General features: G+C 42.5%; 1 protein-coding gene across 19 annotated transcripts in view; it reads left to right on the top strand.

Moving 5' to 3' along the window:
• The first annotated feature begins 3,038 nt into the window (after nt 1-3,038).
• MPDZ (multiple PDZ domain crumbs cell polarity complex component) overlaps nt 3,039-14,344 on the top strand; it is a 99,732-nt gene continuing 88,426 nt past the window's right edge. For 17 of the 19 annotated variants that reach the window (XM_069776137.1, XM_069776144.1, XM_069776142.1 and 14 more), the window contains exons 1-3: nt 3,507-3,635; nt 11,828-11,903; nt 12,504-12,670. In XM_069776137.1, coding sequence (XP_069632238.1) covers nt 11,888-11,903; nt 12,504-12,670 — 183 coding nt within the window. In that variant the 5' untranslated portion in view covers nt 3,507-3,635; nt 11,828-11,887. Of the gene's footprint in view, nt 3,080-3,506; nt 3,636-7,125; nt 7,150-11,827; nt 11,904-12,503; nt 12,671-14,344 lie in introns of those variants that run through there. The other 2 variants (XM_069776127.1, XM_069776129.1) reach the window with 2 other exon arrangements.

Raw genomic sequence — 14,344 nt, 5'->3', positions numbered from 1 at the left:
TAAATATAAAATATACAAATATTTCTGAGTCCTTCCTCTCAGAATTCTTCTAGGTCCCTAAAAGATATATTCTACCCATTCTACAGTGGGGCATGCAATACCAATGCCCATACCAAAACATAATACCCAGAGATGAAACTAAACTATTACTGTTTTGAATGCATCTTTTTTGTTAGGGAATAAATTAACTTCTTCCATAAATGTTGTCAAATGTGTTTCAAAGGCAAAATACTTCTCACAGTGAAGTCAATATTTGTGACTCAGGTAGAGCAGGATCAGACTCTCACTCTCATTTGCTAGATCCTGTTCCCATTACTATTTTAAAAGACTGCGTTCCCAACAGTGGTCTGATGAATGATTTAATGGACACACAGCCTTGGTTTTGGAGCCCCTGTTATTTTTGTTAAGACTTTTTCTCTGAGTTTACTTCTCCTTTATGTTTTCTAATAAACCTAAGCAGTACATCATTAATATTAATCACTGCTATTTTACCATCAGTAAGTAAATCATGAAGGCAGATATCTCATCCAATATTGATACTTCTACCATGAGTATATTATACATTGGCCTGAGAAATGAAATATTACTGGAGATTAATACCGGATAACATAAAATGTTTTAGTTCCCCTTCATCTTCTCCTTAAGAGTCCTTTCTGACAGAATATTATATTATGGATTTTGTAGTTGTAATGGTTGTTTGAAGAACGTTTATGTTTTAAAAAACTGCTTGCAGTTTTTATTTAAAATCACGTGGATAAATGTATGCAGATACATCAATTATTTTTTAGTTTGTAAACACTTTTAGACTTGAAATACAAAGTAGATTCTCTTTCCTCATATTTTAAGGACATTTTAAGGTCAGCATCGCTCAAAATTACACAACATTAAAGGCTGCAGTACACTAATGAAGCCATGACATAATTTAAACATCATGTGTCACTGTGCATGACTTAACCCACCCTGGAGAATCATTAATACTTTGAGACCCTCTTTTTCTGAGAAGGGGTTGGAGAGGTAATATAGTTTCCTCATTGTGGAATCAGTGAAATGACTATCTTTTTGTCCTACTTGATAACACTTCTGGCAAAAAGAAGAAATGAGTAAACAGTAATTGCTGATGTCTTTCTAGTTACCTTTCTAACCTATTAGCAGGTATATCCACAAGACCACTAGTGTATTCCAACCCCTAATAGTTTGCCTTGCTATTTGCTAGACCTGTGTCTGCATGACTCTTCGTAAGTCATCAGCTACTGTATGTGAGAGCTCATTATGTTACTGTGATGCAAACTCCTGTTACAGATGTGCTGTATGTTTACCAAAAGGGCTAGGTTTGTGGGTACGGTTTTGTTAGCATAATTATACCCAGGCAAATATTTTTAATACATGCACGGCCTAAGGTAGCGTGATGTTTTGAACTTCAGTAGGTATAATCTACTTAATATGTCCTTCAAGGGACTTGACAAAATCTGAATATAATTGAAAATGCAATTCTACTTCAGAATAGCAGTTTGCATGTTAAAAAGTTATCTGAAAGGTATATCCCATACAAACACAAATTGCACTGGGAAGAACTATTACACAGCTGAAGTTGTTATACAACAGGAGTAAAGTACCATTGCACCTAATTTTGACCTAGTTTTAGCTCCAAATAAAATTACTAGTGTCACTGTATTTACTTCAGTGGGATGCAATGGTTAAAGGCTGAGCAACAGAAGAAATAACAATAGTTGTCCGATTTTGCACTCATCTAATCTACTGTGGCTTATTTATTGAACAGTGATACATGCAAACAAATTGTACCTTATTTTAAAGACTTCATTCTGGATTCAGTAAAGGCTCATGTAACACAGAAAGCTGGTGGGACAGTTTATAGGGCATTCAATGTCCTAGCTATAGCAAACAGAGCCTTTATATTTCATTTAAAAAAGCAATATGCTCACCAGCACATGCTGGATCGAACAATGTAACCTGTGAATAAAATCTTGAAAATTATGTTTCCTTAGTTAAGAAGTGGAAGAGTGGTTGTTAAACAGGTGTAATTACACGCATATTTTAATATACCGCAGAGGAAAAGGCGGCTAATCATTTGGAGTTCTTCAAACTTCCAGCTGTAATAAGCAAGAGAAATATTGTTTGGAAGGTCAACTTTTTTCAGAAGTTAATCTTCCAAATTAAAAAAAAATAAAAAAAACCCCATGCAATGTACAAAGAGCTTTGTTTCGTAAAGCTTACATGACAGATGTTCTGCTTGTGAAAGCGTTTGTACCGGGATTGCATTTATTGATCCTGTCTCAAATAAACAGGGCAGTATTCCCTTCCATTTCCAAACCAGTAACCTTCTTCAAATTGTTTGTGGGACAAAAAACCCACCGCAAACAACTGTCACTTGAATATGATGACGCTTACAGTTAAAATCCATTTGGAGAAAGAACAAAACCAAATCGGAAGGCAAGGCGACGCCGAGTGCACCGGGCCCCAGCAGAGCCAGGGCCGACGCGCCCAGCAGAACAGCCCGGGTTCCCCTCCCCGTGCAGGGTGTTACTCCCACCCAGCCGCCCGAGCGCATCTGCCACAAAGAATTACCTTCTGGCAAGGAAAAGGGGAGGCCGCGATCCTGAGGACCTTTGCAAAGTGAAGCAAAGCTAACAAACAGTAAAATACCGCCACTTCTTGCAGAACTTTTTTTTTTTTTTGTGGTCGTTGCGAACACTCCCGCGTTACGTGCTTTATTCTTACGATGTGCATACAGACGTGAAAAGGACACGGCATCTTCCTCACTTTTTTAGTTAAGACGCTAACCAGCTGTTGCTTACAGGGAAAAATCATCCTTTCCTTAGCCCTATGACCTTACTCATCATTTCGTCTAACTTCATCACGGCGGACTGCTTGTTGGTTTTTTTTTGTCTAACGTTCCCAAACATTTCCCATTTTCCTCCGTTCCAGCCCAGGCTCGTCTTGTTGAACCAGAAGGGCTACGGCGGGGGCTAGCCGGGCAGCAAGACGGGGCAGCCAGCCCCTCGGCGCACCGCAGGGCCAGGCCCAGCCGGAGGAGGCACGGTACCACCTGGAAGAGCCAGGGGTGAGCGCGCCGCCGCCGCCGCCGCCCTCCTTTCACCGGCCCGGGAAGGAGAACCAGGGCAGCCCAGCTCCTCGGTGTCATCCCCGGCAAGGCGTGCGCTCCGCCGCCCGGCCCCCTCTGCCACCTCGCCCGCAGCCGCGGGGAGAGAAACTTGGCTGGAAGCGCTGCGACGCGACGCGACCCGACGCGCCAGGGAGGCAGCGGGCCGGGAAACCCGCAAACGTGCCCCCCCGCCCAGCCCCCTTGATACCGCCGCCCCCCCCGCTGTCGGCATGCGGCCGCCGTCCCGCTGCAGGCGGCGGGCTCCGCGCTGCGGGCGGCCGCGCCGGGGGAGCGCTGCGACCGGAGACCCGCCGGCGCGGGCGGCGGGGGGGCGGGCCGGGGCCGGGGCCGGGGCCGGGCTGGGGGGGGGCGGCGGGGCAGGATTAGGTTTCAGGCCGCCGGGGCGGGCCTGAGCGCGCTTCCCCCGCGGCGCGGCTCGGCGCCGTTACTTGGGGGCGGGAAGGGCGACGGCGGAGAACGGGGGCCGGGCCGCGGGGCCCGCCGAGCCGCCGGGGTAAGCGGGGCGCCGGGCCGGGGAGCGGGGTGATCCCGCCGGTGTCGTCTTCCGGGGGTGCGGGCAGGGCGGGGAGGGGCCCGCCGCGTCGCTGGAGTTTTGAGCGGCCTTTTAAAACACATTCACCCCGCCGAGTTTTATTTATTATTGTTCCGCTGGTCCGGCGGGTTTGGCCGGGGCCCGGGGCGCGGGTGGGGGTGGTTGGAGGACGACAGAGGCCGTGGAGCCGCGGGGGAGGGTGTGTGTGAGCTGAGCCTGTTGCCCTCCGTCCGTCCGTCCGCCCGTCCCCCCCCGCCCCGGGCCGAGCTGTCCGCGGGCGGCGGGGAGCGGCGCCGGGGGTCGGGCCGCGGCTCCGGCCTGCGGCAGGCAGTGGGTCCGCGGGCTCGGGCGGCCTGGCGGGGAGCCGTCCTCGCGTAAACAAAAGCCCGGCCGCCCCCACCGGCTGCTGCAGGGAGCTCTGCCCCCCCCCCCCCCCCTTTCTCCTTTTAACCACAGCGGGAGTGTTTCATGCCGGGGGAGGTCTCCGCATCTGCTGCCGCCGTAGACCTGCGGGCGGCCGCGGCCCCCGCCCGGAGCTTGCGGTCGGCGGCGCTGAGACTCGCTGGGGGGAGGCAGCGCCGGTCCGGGGGCCCCAGCGAGGCCGGCGGCTTCCTCCGCGGCGGGTGTGCGGGCTCTTGGCGGGGCGAGTCCTCGGGTGTCCTTGCCGGTACCTGTTGCCGTGCTGATCTTGGCGCTTCTCGCAGGTCCGAGCCCGCTGTAGCCCTGCAGCATCCCCCCACCGCCGGTCTGCACGTAAACGTGACCGTTTTGGCAAAGTGGAAGCGGAGGGGCGAGGCGCAAGCCTCGCTGGTGCCCTGTGATGGTTCTGGTTGTGCAAAGGAAAGGATCTGCTTTTTGGGATGGTTTGTTTCTCGTGTGGTGTACCCCCTTGCTGCCGTTACCTCCCTACGTTTATTGGAAAAAGTAATAGGAGGAAAGAAAAAGTAGAACTCTCACAAAGCCGACCGTTTGAATTCCTTGTACCTCATTTAAGAGATTTGCTTTGCCGTTTGGCTGAACAATGTATTTTCTTTCCCCCTCTTCTTTCGCTTTTCTAAACACTGTCTCATCCCTGTATTTTTTTACTTCTTAACACGTGCAGAAGGTTTTGTTAGTGTAAGCTGTTGAACAGAAAACGTTTTTACTGGCTTCGGTGCCAGGAAGTGTAGAGGAGTCTCTTGGTGGAGCAGAGCAGTGATTTACTGTCATCAGGCTGAAGGGTCTGAATTCTGCCGTTGCTGAAGTCTATTGTGTAATGCCTTGTGGTTTCCATATCAGCACTGCGTTTTCCAAGATAACAGCAACTTGTTGTGAGGGAAGAATCTAAACTGGAAAAGGGGAAAGTGGTAGAACATTTTTGGGAAATGTTGTTTGATGCTCCTGTGTAGATGGAAAGTAATGTAACATTAGAAGAATGCAGAATGAAAATATCTAAGGACATACCCACCTTAAGTAGCAACATTTTTTATGACAGAAGACATCACCTTGTTTTTTTCTTTTCAAAATTATTATCCATTTTTAGTATATATATTTTTTATGTTTCCGTGGCTTGTTAATGGTAACGTGCATGGAACATTCACTGATTAGCACTGCTGTTTCTAACGGCTTCCTTTGTGCTTTCAAGAAGCTTTTTCATCAGGAACTGGATACATTCTCCCCTCTCTTTGCGAAAAAGTGCACTGGGAAAGTTAGATCAGTATCAGCACTATGGAAAAGAGAACTGCACTACTTACATACTGATGAATGATCTTTATATTCCATCTGGCTCTGTGAATTCTTCAGAGAGGAATGCCATACAACTTCTCAGTCACACAGATTGCTGTAAATGGTTTTGTTTTAATAGATAACACTTTAATCAGTGTATTGAGAGCCATTATAAAGACCTTTTAAATCATCTGCTTCATGTTTCATGTAAGAAAATTTAAAATTCTGTGGAGTGTATCCAGTAAATTTTCTAATTGGCTTTATATTTGAGCATCCTGCTGAAGAAGTTTAAGCCAATACAATGCCATGCTGGCATTATACTGTGTCATAATTGGTAAGGACAGTTTTGTTTCACCATTGGCATTCCCAACAAGTCAATATATAAGTACGCCATTTTTGCCTAGACAGTATTGGAATATTTCTTTTGTAGGCTTTTCAGACCCTGTCCTTGCATCTGAGACACCTTGCATGATAGTCTTGTTACATGCTGTAATGATTTTCTGCATTACTTGCCCATTGTTGTCACAATATACAATGAGAAGTTTGTATTTTCAGTTTGTAAGGAAATGGCGACTCTTCGTTGAAGCTTACTGGCAGCTGTTCAATGGGGCTTCTCATTTATTCATTTATGTGTGCTGCTGTCACCTGTGTGAAGAATCCAATGTATGTTAAGAGGTGCAACTGTTAAAGGAACTATGTTTCATCAGGTTTAACTGAGTTTAATGAATATGGTAATCAATTGCCTATGCTGAAAACATAAAGAGGCAATATTAACCATGCCTGGGTTTCATACATTAATTCAGTATATGTAGTGTCGCATGTATTGTGCATATACTGAAAAGTTGCTTTTCAGTTTCTGAAGCTAATCCTGTATTTCAAAAGTTAGAAGAAAGTGATTCCAATTCATCTCAAGTTAAAATATTTATGGAAAGGTGATCTGTTAGTTTCCTTAACCAAAAAAATCCCCCCCAAACTCAACCCCTACAAGAAATATTTCCCTACTATGTTGTTGTTTTTGCAATACTCTTTACAAAATACCTTTGAATACCCTGTACCACACACATTTGTCAGTAGGTGAGAGCATTAGGTATAGTTTAGGCCCATTTCCCTGTTGCAGTTTTAACTTGCACATCAGCTAACATGGATACCATGCTCATGTAGGGCTCCTTAACAGTGTTATGGAACGTTATTAATTAAACACAGCGAACAGATTGCTTGTTTATCCAAAAGCATTGTAAGTTTCCTTAAGACATTAGTGTGATGTGAACAGAAGCTTAAAAATAGTTGAATGTTCAAAATTCTGTTTTTGTAATTGCTTCCAAATACATGGTGCTGGTCAGCTCTATCACAGTACTTAACATACAGAGCCACTACTGTCATCTCTTTGATGCATTCACTGTTGTGCTAAATTTCAAGAGGCTAGAAACATCACTTTTCAAGCAGTACTGCTTGTAGTCTTAATATAGGCTGTGCATTAGTTTCTGAACTGCCTTTTTATTTCTGCTTTGAATGTTTCAGAACAATTTTTATTAGCATAGCTTTTAAATGTAAATTTCAGGCTTCTCGTTCTTGCCTGTTATGTTCTAGGTAGTCGGTGGAAATCTGCTTTGTTCGTTGTGGAACAGTGCACATTAATTTTGCTTGTATTAAATCCTTAATTCGAATCAGTTCTCTTTTCTGTCATCTAGAAGCGTGCAGTCCAGGGTCTCTTGGCTGATGAAACCAAGTGGTTGATGTTTATTTGGCAAGCTTATGTCCTGTCAGTAAAATGGTAGGCTAGCCTTTTTTCCCCGTCTTTCTTCCTTTCCACTTTTTGTTTTTGTTTATCTCCTTTCCCTGTTGGTCACTGCTCTCCCGCATTTAATTCCACACCCTTTCGGTGCGTGCTCAAGTATGTGTTTCTCTTTCATTACAAGTAGTGAAGGCTATACCAGTCAGGCTGTAGTTGTCAAGTCCGTGTAATATTGCTCATAATCCTAGAAAGTGCTTTATGCAACAGCAAAATTGCCTTTCTGACAGTGGAAGAATACATGGAAAAGCATGAGATCTTTCATTTACTGTGAATGGTTTCTGCTGCCTTTATATTGACAAGACTCCCTGCAAAGAGTCTGGGGATCACCTTAGTTTTCTTCTCAGGGATGGCAGCCAGCACACGGGAGGTAACTGGGCAAAACGGAAGAGCTCCTGGAAATTGCAGGCAAAGCAGAAGATTTAGCAGAAATTAGTATCTTCCACTTCCTGTGTAGTTTGGTTTCCATTTGTGTGCCAGGCCGTTTGAGTGATAGCCAGAAAGCAGGGGAAGGAAATGACAGGGCATAAAAATCAAGTATGAAAGGATATCTCTAGCCCAGCCAAATCTGGACCCAGGTGTTTACATTTAGATTAGAAGTTTTGAAATACTCTTTTTAGCAGCTATAAAATGCATGTTGTGATTACTGTGCAGCTTAATTGAAACAGGTTTAGTTGTAATCTCAAGCAACTCTTAGCCAAGTTTGGGCCTAGAGATCACTCTTAAGATAGGCATTTCCACTGTATCCTCAGAGCACTTAAAAGTAACGCGGGAGCTACAGGGCAAAGCCTATTACTAGGTTTTCTATCTTTGGCATTGCATGTTAGCTAATCCAGTGCTATGAGTGTTAGTTTCTGGAGTATTATCTGAAATGGCTTTGTGAAATAAGAGATGGAGTATCCTTCAATGAAGCAGAGTAAGTTTCCTTGTAGGAAGTACATGGTCAGGTGTGAAGGAGTAATCATTGGAAGTGGGTCAGCTTTCCCTTTTCATGAATCTTTTGGCTGTTTAGCTGAGTGGTTTGCGTGGTTGTAGTGGAAAGGAGGCGATTAACACAAATTTCATGTCTGTTGTTTAAAATTCTGACACCTGTGGATTTTAGTGTTTTAGGAGTGGGCACAAAGAAACCAGAGCTGCAGCATGCCAGCTGTTTTCTGGCAGCTGACCTTACAGAAGAACAGCAGCATAAAGAGTGGAGAAGTGTGTATATAACACATTTTTTTTTGTTAGCCTGGGAAGAATCAAATTTCAGAAGTGCAGATTTGAAAGGGATCATCTTTAACTTTTGTGCATGCTTAGTAGAAGGTGTCATGTTTCTCACCATATACCTGTCTAAAATTACTTGTGTTTCCTACTGTCCTGTTACAAAACAGGAGGAGAAGGTGCTTTTTTTTTTTTTAAACCCACCTGTGCCTTTAAAAACCTGGAAGTGAATTTAACTTGCTATTCATTTAACAGTATTTCTTCAAGTTGCAAATAAAAAGGTCTAACTTTGTCAGTCTTTGTTCTTATTACTGTGAAGAGATTAATGAACTTTAGCACTGAAATACAAAAATAGTTAAATCTGCTTTGAGCTAAGCTAGTAAGCTGTTTGAGGCGTGAACAGTATTTGTGTCGTGTATAGAAGGGCTGGTTTTGGCTTCAGACTCCTGTGATACAGAGTGCCAGGAGTATGCAGAATGAGAGAATCAGAACTAAACTTCCCATTTGTGCATCTAGAAGTCTGTGATGGCATTATAAAAATATTCACTATAGCAAATAATAGGCTTATGCCTTTCAACAAATAATCATGCATGTCTCCATACTTCTTCCCAGCACATTATTGTTAAAATATCTAGAAGCAAGCTGGTTTAAAGGCCAGGAATTGCAGCTGTAGTGGGTGGTGGTTATGGGTATGTTTCTGTGGTGCATTTTGGACAGATGTGTGCTTGCTTGCCCTGTACTTCAGCAACGTTAATGTGCCACTAAGCTGGTGCTGACAGATCCCACTTGTGAGCATGGATGTAACACAGCAGGAGCACAGTCACGTGGCTTTTCGCCATTTCAGAGTGTGGGCCGAGTGTACAGGGGTCATCTTGGACTGCAACATGTAGAAATGCTGGTGTGCCTTCTGTGTCAGACGAAGTGTCCTGAAGGAAAACATCCTGACAGCAGTTTCAGTCTTGCTCCTGCTTAGTGCTGCAGTCGACAAAAGCATTAATCTGGTCAGCTGAGGAGGGATTCCCCGCTAATATAAACACAAAATAAGGAGAATTAAACTGAGAGTTAAAGATGGATTTCCTGATGCTACGATAGCTCTGAAGCAGTATTCCTACCTCTAAAACATGAGGTAAATAGGAAGTATATCATTAGTGTCTTAGCAGAGCTAAGGACTTCTTTTCATTGCAAATTACATAGGATCATCTCCATCTATAGAGTATGTTTAGGACTTGTGTCTGCTTTTAGAAAGCTTCCATTATAAATCATCAGAGTTCATACCACTGGGATTGCACGAACACAGCGGTGACCTTGTCCATTCTGTCACTTGTAAAACATGCCTTTCACAGCACACCAAAAATGCGATTTTAGGCAAGTTGAATCATAACATAAAGCAATATCCAGCTGCTCCAAAAGATACGGACTTTTTAGAGCTGCATGTCTTCTTGAGGTTCTCAGGGAGCTAAAGCAGAAGAACAGTAACCCTGTATTTTTCCTGTTCAGTTTCTGTAGAAGATGAGAGTTGAACATACGATGCCATGTGCTTGTGCATATAGTACTGTGATAAACAGGATCGTGGCACTGAAATGACTGAGGAATACTCCACATCATTTTTTTTCATACAGTTCTCTGGTTGCATCCACAACACAGCCTCAAGAGCAGCTGTAGAGGAAGAAATGGAACGGTGTAAGAACTGCTTTGGTTGGCATTGCCACTGGGAAAAACACCTGTGAACATGACATAAATGCCTCTATTTGTAAATAGGGGCGCTGCATAGAAGAAGTGATAGTAGTTTGTTAATTTAGAAGGAAAAGCTATGAGTGATTAAGCTTTCAGGAAGCCAGCTTCCTTCATAATGTTTAAATAAACCCATCCAGCCCTTCCCATGTAAAATAGACATTTTTTTTGTCTTGTTTTTGTAGAGTGACAAGGTGAAAACACAAGATACTTGGTTTGTTTTTCAGATCTGGTAATCATGTGCTGGGATTTGCCTTGCCAAGTGAGAAAACAAATTCATAAAGGCTTGTTTTTATTTATTACTGATATGCGTAATTTGGATCATGGAATAAGGTTACTTTGACAAAGTCAGGTTCAAAGGGTTTGAATATTTGTCCGTAAGTGGTACATTGTGTCCTAAAAGGGATGATCAGTGATTCTATACCAATGTATTGGCAAATTCAAATACAATAAAATAAACTGATATGAAGCCTCAGGCGTATTGAAACTAGGGAAGTCTTAGCGATGGAATTTGAAACCATTTTAAACCCACTTGATTGGGTTTTCTGCACAAACTGCAAATAATACAGGCTTGTCAAAATGTTCATCCTGGCTTGTGTTCCTTCTAAGTGAATTTATGTTAACAGCTGTTTTCTTGCATTTATTGTGAGGATCAATTCATGCTTGTCCTGCTCAGGTTCTCTAACTAATGGTCCTGCTGAATTTTAGTTAGGCTGTCTTACTCAGAGATTTGTCAACACCATTCCTTTTCCCTATTTTTCTCCAAAGTTTCAAGAAAAAATAATTTTTGCTGAGAGCTTAGAGATCACAGCTCTCTGCATATTGGTAAGCTCACCAGATTCAAGTCAGGATGCTATACTGGAGTGCTTTCCTATTACCAAGAAAACAAAGGCACCATTATGAAAGTTAAGATGGTAAAATGCACAGCTCAGTTCATACACCTGCAGTGATATTTGAACCACTTGCTTCTCAGCTATCTATCTCCACCAAATATATTCTGTCACTACAAATTTCTGAGCAATTGCAGACACGCTGTTGAATAATGAAACCCAAACCCCCAAAAGCAACAAAAAAGAATAAACAAAGCAATTTCAGAATTTCTTCTTCCCAGTGTAGAATTTCCTGCCTGGAAACCCATGCTGGTGAAAACCAACCTGTCATCCAGATCCGAGTCTCAATTCCAATAGGCGTTAATAGTGGAAGCTGTACTGTGGGAATCCTGCAAGCCTATGTAGCATGAAGACTTTGTGACTTGCATGACTTCTTTTTACAAGGCGACTTTAGAAAATGTGCTATGGCTCATGCACCTGAAATTGTCAGCCTAGAGCTTGAAAACTGATCCCACAGGGAAGGTTTTTTTTATGAATCACTGAAAAGGAAAGCAATGAAAATGTATAAAGGTATCATTGACAGCTGTGATTGATAGCTTCTGATAAAGCAATACAGGACATGTTGTGCAACAGTATGCGGACAGCAGCTTTGGTATGGAATTGCAAAAATATTACAAAGCATATTCCTAAAAGCTACTTTCAGGCAGGTTTTAAACTCCAAAGTGACTCAGAATATGGTCACCTCTGAGGTTATTTTAATTATCCAAGGAGATACAGTTTTTGTGGATTGTTATTCTGTGGGCTGTTGCGTGTTTTCAGAAGTCAGGCTTTTTATTCTCCTTCAGAGCTTAGTGCCTCTATAAATGTGACCTTTTTCCTTTTCTGTTATTTTTCAGGGAAATACTGTATTTGCTGCCTCTTACCATTATTGGAGTAGAAGCTGAGAAGCAGAAAACATGTTGGAAACCATTGGTAATCTTTTTTTTTGTTTCTATCACTGTATTTTTGTGGCCAAATTAAGTGTGCATGGTGGATTTAGGACATAGGTATATACTGCTGAAAGAGGGTTTGTAAAAAAATTCTGTTGTGCTTAGAAGTACATGATGTATTTGGGTTTTTGTATTTTGTATTTTAAAACAAAAGGTGTACCAGCATTTGTTTAGTGTATTTAATTTTTAGCCTGTTGTCTTGATTTCATTGTTTCAATCTTTACTAGAATTAAAAAAGTTCGCATGAAAAGGACAGTTGTTTTCTGTTATGGCTATTTTTGTCACTACTTACTTAGAGTGGTCTGTAAAGACAGTTCCTGTAACTGAATTTTAATTAAGGCTCTTTCGCTTTTGCAACCCAGTTCTTGATGGACAAAAATGTAATTTTTGTTGGCTTCTGGTTTGTGTTCTGCCTCTGACTTCCTGATTCATGAGGCATGTTTGGGCTGGGATTTTTGTTCAGAACTGAACCATTCAAGTCCTCTGTAGTTTAAACAGTAGAGAGGGATACATTTAAACCTGTTACGTGCTTGTATGTGGCTGTTTCTAAACTGCTACTGACCAGGAATGATTATTGCTACAGATACACATCGGGCCCTCCAGGCCATGGAGCGCTTACAGGCAAAACTTCGGGATCGAGGTGACATTGCAAACGAAGAGAAACTGAGCTTATTGAAATCAGTGCTGCAGAGTCCTCTCTTTAACCAAATTCTCAACCTTCAGACTTCTGTTCAACAACTGAGAGATCAGGTAAGGAAAAGCAGCCTCCCAGGCACAAAAGAAAAATGGCTAAGAAGGTGCAAAAATGTGTGTGTCTCTGCATGTTGAATAGTGAAATTAAATAGCCTAAATTAAATGTCTGATCCAAAGCTTCAGGGAACTGAGGGCGACATACCCATTGACTTTTCTGGGATTTTTTGAGACCCATAGTTTGTGTAGGTATTTTTTATGTTATGCTTGTTAGTTATGATGTTCATGGTAGGGAAATTGTGATACTGGGTGGGGAATTAACATAAGGCTTTCTGTCTCTGTCCTTCAAAAGGAACATGTTTTGTATGAGATCTTAGGATTTTTTTCCTATGAGCTTTTTATTGCTCTCTTGTGTCTTACCCTGCTAACATGAGAATATATAAGGAAAGCTGTGGAATGTTGACTTCAGAAGGATGTGAAAATCTATTTTTTTTTGTGTAGGAATAAAAGATCAAAGAGAACCAAGAGCTCCTACCTTCTTTTTCCTTGCTCAGGGTTTTAAGTAAAAGTATTATTTTTCTGCATGTCTTCGGTGAGGATGAGAAAAGGGGCAGCAACTCGACTGTATTGACTTGATTATTTGTTACTGTAATTTAATTTCCTTATCAGCAGAATAAGAACTTGAAGAATATAAAAAGTAGTTCAGTAACTGAATTAAGACTAAACTGTGTATCTGGCTTTGCGAATAGTTGTTCCTGTTGACTCCTGCAAGATGGGCAGGTTGGTGGCTGTATGCAGAAATACCAAAGTGGGAGGATGCAGCCCCTGCACACTGGGCGTGTGGAGCTGCATCTGGTGTCTGACTGGACTCTGGCTGGTGAGGAGTCGTCACAATCTTGACGCTACTTCAACTGTGTGGCAGAAGAGCACAATCTGGTCTTTACTGCTTCTTGTGGATTATCTTGATGCTATTTTGCACAGACAAGAAGGAAGTTAGTATGGTGTCTACAGTGCTATACCTGACCATGCTTTTCAGATTTTGCATGCTTGGTATGTAGAGACTTGATGACATTGGCGTGATTTAAAAAATGTAGCAGAAAAGCCTTTCTGAGGGTTTGTTTGCTCTGCTCTTTGACAAGGAGAATTTAACAGTGACATCCAGAAATTATGTGAATTACGTGGTGGTGACTCTGGGAACACTTAGTGAGAAACGAAAGTGTGCCTGAAGCATTAATGGGAATTTGGTGAAAAACAAATTAAATTTTCACTCCAGACATTAGCTGTGAAGTTAAAGGATGCTTCTCTTTTTAAATACAGACACCTAAATTAGTAAAATGAAGCAGCTGATGCTACAGATGGGTAATTTCAGATCTGTATTTTTTAAAAAGCAAATAACAATTTTACCTTCTGCCCTAATTCTGCAGGTTTATCTGTCTGGTAACTTTAGTGGCCTGTGCGTGTTGCATGGTACGTATCCAGTCTAGTTGACAGGGGAGCTACTTGGATGTAAATTCCCTTCTTGATGAGTGCTTATATGAACACTTGCACGTGCAAATAAATGTATGTTTCTGGCCATTCTTAGATTTGGGTCAGCTCTTCAGAAAGTATCCTGTATTTTGTCTGTAGAATCATTTCTTCCCTGCAATATGACATGAGATTGTCTGTCTCTTCTTTGCTTTATTTAAATGTTTATAAAGCATATTGAAACAGGACAAAGAATAAAATCATTAAATA

This window comes from Haliaeetus albicilla, chromosome Z (genome assembly GCF_947461875.1).
Source record: "Haliaeetus albicilla chromosome Z, bHalAlb1.1, whole genome shotgun sequence".
Classification (NCBI taxonomy): domain Eukaryota; kingdom Metazoa; phylum Chordata; class Aves; order Accipitriformes; family Accipitridae; genus Haliaeetus; species Haliaeetus albicilla.
This window is presented reverse-complemented; position numbering and strand designations above follow the sequence as displayed.